This window comes from Lycium barbarum, chromosome 6 (assembly GCF_019175385.1).
Source record: "Lycium barbarum isolate Lr01 chromosome 6, ASM1917538v2, whole genome shotgun sequence".
Classification (NCBI taxonomy): Eukaryota; Viridiplantae; Streptophyta; class Magnoliopsida; order Solanales; family Solanaceae; genus Lycium; species Lycium barbarum.
The window spans coordinates 102,473,718-102,479,717 of NC_083342.1; the positions used below are offsets into that span (position 1 = coordinate 102,473,718).

At 36.6% G+C, this 6,000-nt stretch overlaps 1 protein-coding gene across 2 annotated transcripts; it reads right to left on the reverse strand.

The window, feature by feature from the left end:
• Nucleotides 1-310: 310 nt before the first annotated feature.
• On the reverse strand, nt 311-5,333 carry LOC132645104 (uncharacterized). Of its 2 annotated transcripts, XM_060361880.1 has the most exons (8): nt 4,918-5,333; nt 4,211-4,383; nt 4,080-4,132; nt 3,086-3,206; nt 2,830-2,952; nt 1,758-1,926; nt 1,432-1,632; nt 311-464 (listed from the first exon to the last, which is right to left on the reverse strand). In XM_060361880.1, the coding sequence occupies exons 1-7, from the start codon at nt 5,083-5,085 to the stop codon at nt 1,447-1,449; spliced, it is 993 nt and encodes a 330-aa protein (XP_060217863.1). In that variant the 5' UTR covers nt 5,086-5,333; the 3' UTR covers nt 311-464; nt 1,432-1,446. The 2 variants fall into 2 exon arrangements, with proteins under 2 accessions (XP_060217863.1, XP_060217862.1); XM_060361879.1 differs by lacking the exon at nt 311-464 and having other exon boundaries at nt 1,330-1,632; nt 4,918-5,331.
• Nucleotides 5,334-6,000: the final 667 nt, after the last annotated feature.

Consider the following 6,000-nt stretch of genomic DNA (forward strand, 5'->3'; position numbering starts at 1 on the left):
ATCATGTCAAAGCCTTTCTTCTTTCAATTCTGTCTTCCTATTTTTCTGACAAAATATATCTAGTTAGTAATCAGAGCGATGAAAAGTTAAATTTTATTTTGTGGGGGGTAGCCAGGTAATTCTCCACCTAGCAAATGCTTTAGATGACTCCATATGAACCAGTTGCATGCGAACACACACACACACAAAAAAAAAAAAAAAAAAAAAAAACACAGTTGCATAGCAAGTCATATCTGAATTATCATGCATCTTTCGGGTTCGTCAGTTTTCACTTCTCTTCTTGTGTGCATAAAGAAAGGGGAAATCGGGATTCCAGTTGATTTCTTTTGCTCTTCGGAATAATGTTTCTTCAGCCTTTATTTGAAAAATAACATAGCATCTATGGGTTCAAAGCTGCAATACACAGTGGACATGATATTTTCTTATTATCATCTCACACTTGAACGTTCTCGGTTTTTCTTTGCCTGCAGAATTCCATGAATAAAAGGGAAATCAATTGTGATCACAAGCTCAGGACACTATTTGGAGGGAAGGACAAAGTGGGGTTTCTAGAGGTTTCCAAGTTGCTCTCTGCTCATTTCGTGAAGCCTAACCAAAGTAGTCTAACAGTTTGTGGCATGCATGGTCTGTTCATATCAGTGAAATGTGATGACGATGTTTTTCCTACTTTATACATTTCACACATTTGTAGTTGAAAGTTAATGAAACGTAACTTGGAAATGTTAGTATGGTACTGACGTTCAAGTGCCAAAGGCTAGAATCTGAATTAAACGGTGAACTGAATGAGTACAAGACAATGAGACCTGTCAAGCTAGATCTGTCGTAGATCACGAATTGGCATTATCTTTTAAGCAAATCAAATTATAGCTCATTTGTTCCTCGGTGGGCAGATTCGTGGAGAGCTGCCACTCTAGATCTAGAGATCAGAAAGTTTCAAACTAGAGCTTCATGACTTATGAGTTGGCACTCACATTCCTTTTGGTCCCGTGGATTTCGTGCTCTTAAAGCATGTTGCTTTTGTACTGCTCATTGCTCAATATATAACCTAGCAGTCCAGACTCGAACAATATATGGTGTATGCACAAATAGTGAAGGAAGCTGATCTTTTAGTTGTTTTTCTATTTTTTATTCTAGTTATTTTCACTTACTGGTGTAATGCTATCTATTGTGAATTTAAAGTTAGAACTCCAAGAAGTTCACGCTAGAAAATAAGCAAGATGCTCTTTTTCCAGTTTTGTTACTATGCAAACAACTGGAATGCGACAGTCCTTACATCTTACTTCAGATTAAGAATGAGAGAAAAACAATAACCATAAGGGGATCTCATGATACTCATGAAGGAGATTTCATTAATTGGCTCAGACGTGACATTTATATGAACAATGTTCTCCAATTGCCACAAATAATAAGGCAAATTTGCCTAATACTTACCATGAAACTAAACAGTCAGACAAGGAGGTGTCGTATCCAGTGTTCGACAACAGCAGGAGAACCATACCATGGTGTTGTAGCATCATCAGAACCAACAGGTGAATGGTACACTCCGTCCAGAGTGACATTAAGTGCGCCTTTCAGATGAGCTGAAACTTCTGGCACAACTCCATCACCCCAGACATCTGCCTGGCCACAAACCTGGTAAATTATCATATGGAAAGAGTAATTAGGTAACAGATATTTGCTCATGGATAACTCAATGAAAATTAATAAAGACTAGTAATTTGAGCATTATTGCACTCAAGAGAGCTTGTTGTATAAACCTGCTTGTAGCCTTGACCAACAAACCGTGTACGAAAAGTGGAGCCTGTTAGAGTCTCTGCATTTGTGTTGCTTACAGCAGCAACCTCTGTCATTGGCTCTTCGACGTCGCCCATGGCTTCAGAGCTGTATGTTGAACTTGAATCAAAGAAACGCGACCCTTGAATATACCTACACAAGTGAAGTCCATTCGGTTTTACTCAGCCAGGCTTTAAGGTAAGAAATAATTTTTAATCCCGCAAAGAGGTGGTTTTTCTCATCTGTCTAACCCTTGATGGGCATAGGCAAGATTTTTTTTAGGTGCTTTAGCTTGTACTGAATTATAAGAAACCTCGTTAAGTATATCTTAGGTGCAGTCTGTACGTCAATACTCAATAAACAGACCAAGCAGGAAGCAATCCTCAAGCAAGTTAGTACTTATTCCCTCGGTTGTTTGGTGTTTCATTGTTATTTGTTAAAATGCATGCACAAGTATCGGAACAATGTCATATTTCTTCGTTGTTTATTATAATGAGCTGACACTTTTTGCAGATTATACATAAGAGTACAGACTCAATCGGGTCCTTCAACAGGCTAAACCTATGGCATAAAAAAGAATGCAACGTTCTATCAACATCTCGATAGGAGCTCCCACAAATTCTTCTGTAACCAAATGTATACTCTTACAATATGGTAATGCCACAAGAAGACAGTCTCTGCTAGCAAATGCTCGCAAATTGCAGCCAAACCATGATAAATCACATTTTATTAGATTTTGCAGCGTTGAAATCTATGCAGTATGTACCCTCCTAGATAGGGTGGCTGTCAGAAAGAAAGTAGACTTTCGTTGAGCTGAACAAATTAAAGGAAACCCTTACCCAAATCAAACTAAACGATGCTGTCTAAAAGATAGTTCACTGCCATAATTATAATTGCAAATAAATCTGGCAGTTAAGTATCTTCAACAATCCCTTTCACTATCAATGAGCATTAAATGAACTAAATGAATGAATACTTCATTGCAGTGGAAACAGCATTCACAAGAAGCACTAGAAATCAAGCACAAAAAGGAAACACGAAAATTTTAATATTTACCTCCCAGCTATACATACATATCTAAGTTCTGGAGAATAGACAGCTTTTGCACAATTCTCTTCAACGTAATACAAGAGGCCCCTTGTTTGATCAATTACTCCTGGCAAACCTTTAGGTGGTGGCCTAATGAAACCAAATGCAGTGTTAGGCTTATACAGAACGATCTCCCTTAGAAATTCTACCTATTAAATCTAGTAATAATAGTTGCATAGAGATACAAGGTAACTATACGATAAATGAATAAATTTATACATACTGGTGGGGGGTTCCTAGGGTCAGTAACAAGGAAATATCTGAGGAGCCAAATTCCTGCAAATAGAGACGTGCTAGCCATCCTCCAGCTGAATGCCCTATAAAAGATAAAGTTCCATTCCCACCTACAACAAATGTGGCCTGATTATGGGACTGCAACATGTCCTGTTAGGTAAAGAGGACTGTGTAGGTCAATGAAGGTTTGAAGGTCATATTTATAGAGTATGTAAAAGAAGGCACCAACATCTATTATACCTATAGGAAGTGCCAAGCAACAAACTGTAGTCGCAATACTAGGAAAATGAAGTAGAGAAAAAGAAGGATGTGGCAATCAGGTTGACCACATTAATTATTATCTTGAAGAGAAGTATGTTTTGGGACTTGATACTACCTCTAATGAGCAGATAGGACAGAGAATAATGCCTATGTCCAATGTCAGAGCAAATTTAGGCAAAGTAGAAGACTCCAACCTTAAATTTTTGTCAGGTCATTTTTAAGTGGGAGAACATTATTTCCATCTAGGCACACTGGAATGCCAGAATACATATCATGTTTAGCCATGAGGCATGATGTATCAAGAGATGTACTATATACTACATGACTAAAATAAGAAGACCATAACCAATCTACAAGAAAGACTAAGTTATGATTATTATTAGCCCAAAAAAAAAAAGTTATGATTATTAATTCCAGTTACTGATCCAGCGGATAGGAAAAGACAGTCAAATGTCTTATCGTGATCACATTGGCATGCTATTTAGCTTGTGTGAAAATCTGTAGCCTAACAAGCAAGCACAAATGTAAGAATAGATAAGGCATTTGAGATCAGAAAGGAAAGTAGACCAAATGTGGAAATAGATGAGGAAAAGAAAAGACAGAAAGTAAGAACCAGCAATTCTTTTGAGGGAGAGAGTAAGAACCAGCAATTCTTTTGAGGGAGAGAGTATTAATCGAAAATTCTGAGATTAATCATAGTGAAAGTAAACTAATTGGAGAACCTTGAGCCAATTCTTTCGCTTGACTGATGGCTTCATCAATTCTTTTGAGGTACCTGGACAAATTTTTTCCTTAATGTATAGGAATATGTCTTAATAGCTGCTAAGCATAAGAATTTGTTTAGGATTTTCACCAGTCAAGCACTGGACGAGGACGAAGGGTGCCACGCCAATAATTTGTGTCCAATAAACCAGCAGCATTCCTCAGCCAATCAATTCTTGAAACTTTTGCTATTGCTGTTGGTACTCCATACTCTTTCAATATAAGAGCCAGTTTCTCATAGTCATTTGAGTTGTTCCCTAAGCCCTGCAGAAGATAACAAATGTTCTACTCAATCAGTTACTACAAAAGGTATATCCTTATCTTTGGTTCAAGTGTAAATAATATCCTGCAACCAGTGATAAAATTTCAGACCACACCATCTCCCCAAATTGAAGGAATCATAAAATGCAAAAATAAAAATAAAAATTGTTTGTCAGCATGTTGGGCTTAGATTTACACAGCAAAAGACGCAGCTTCACTCAAAAGTTGGACTTCCTGCAACTCTGAAACTGAATTTCAAGAATTGGATAGTGTCTGATGAGAAATCATATATTTAAGTACTCCCTTATTAAAAGTATGTTGACCCTAACAATTTAAACTTTTAGATGAGTGAACAGGTCATGGGTTCAAATCTTACCGCCACAAAAAAGCAAAAAAATATTTTCACGTGGTTAGGCCGTGAAACAACTTTTAAGCTCTTAGATGAGACGGTCATATAATTCAAACACAAACAGAGAAACTATGAGGAGAAAGTGAATACAAAGATAAAAGGGTGAGAATAAAGAAAGCAATGCAAACCGGAAGAATAACAGCAGGACGAATGGTGGAAGAAGTGGTTGCAGTACTTGTTGACAAATCAGCTTGAGAAGAAATGGCAGAGCAGCAGCTGAAGCGCCTTGGAGTAGTATTGAATTTGTATGGTGAATTGGTGGTGCATGGTGACAACCATGCTACACTCATAGCCATTTTCCCCACTTGCCTTCTTCAGCTCACTAACTTTTAAATATTCTACTTTCTTTGTGAAGTTTTGTGGTGCTCATATTCCCACGCCTGTTTCTTGCTATGTCATGTAAATTGTAATATTATACTTCTACTGTCTGAATTCTAACTTTGTGTACACTGAAAATAATACCATCTATGTTAAAACTGTTAAAAGTGACTTAGCAACAACATATAGTTTTGTTTGTTGTCATCTTAATTGTCTTAATTTAGGAAAAGGATTTACTTTCTAGGTCCTTTGTAAGTAGTAATAACTAATAAGTTTGAGGAAAGCTTCTCTGTCGGTTAATTCATGCGCGCCTTGCTTTTATGACCAAAAATGAATATGACCCACACAAATATGATCCACTCAATTAGGCATCCCGAGGGTCACAGACTTGTAAATTTTAACAAACGAAAAGGTTCATTAGATTCATCTTTCCTTTGTAGATAGGGATATATGAATCTTCCCAAACATTAAAAAATGGACAAATACTTAGAAACTTGCAGTAATGGTTAAACTTTTTGAGTGAGCTATTTACGGGCGATTTACAAAAATGATCTTAAAAATAAATGATTTTGAATTTTTGACCCCATTGCCCCATGAAGAAAATATAAATCTATATATATAATAAAGCTAGGCAATAAGAGAGTGATGTGACACCTCTCTTTGGCCAAGAATTCTATTTATCTTTTTTCTCATTTTCTTGACAATTTTTCCTCCTCCATTCAATTAATTTAGCTTATATTAAAAGGCCTAAAAGTCTTTGCCCCTCCATAATCATCTTTATTCTCTAATTAAACTAAGCAATTAATACATATTAATGCCAATGCTTTTTGATCTTCCTATTCGACTGTTTTTGCTCACTTTGCTGTTCATGGCCAACAACTGTTTAAATCTCC

Coding starts and splice junctions, on each gene's coding strand:
- LOC132645104 (XM_060361880.1), bottom strand. CDS start 5,085: ATGGCTATGAGTGTAGCATGGTTGTCACCATGCACCACCAATTCACCA. Junction 3,207..4,079: donor AGCGAAAGAATTGGCTCAAG/GTTCTCCAATTA, acceptor CATTTGTTGTAG/GTGGGAATGGAACTTTATCT. Junction 2,953..3,085: donor ACCCTAGGAACCCCCCACCA/GTATGTATAAAT, acceptor TGGTTTCATTAG/GCCACCACCTAAAGGTTTGC.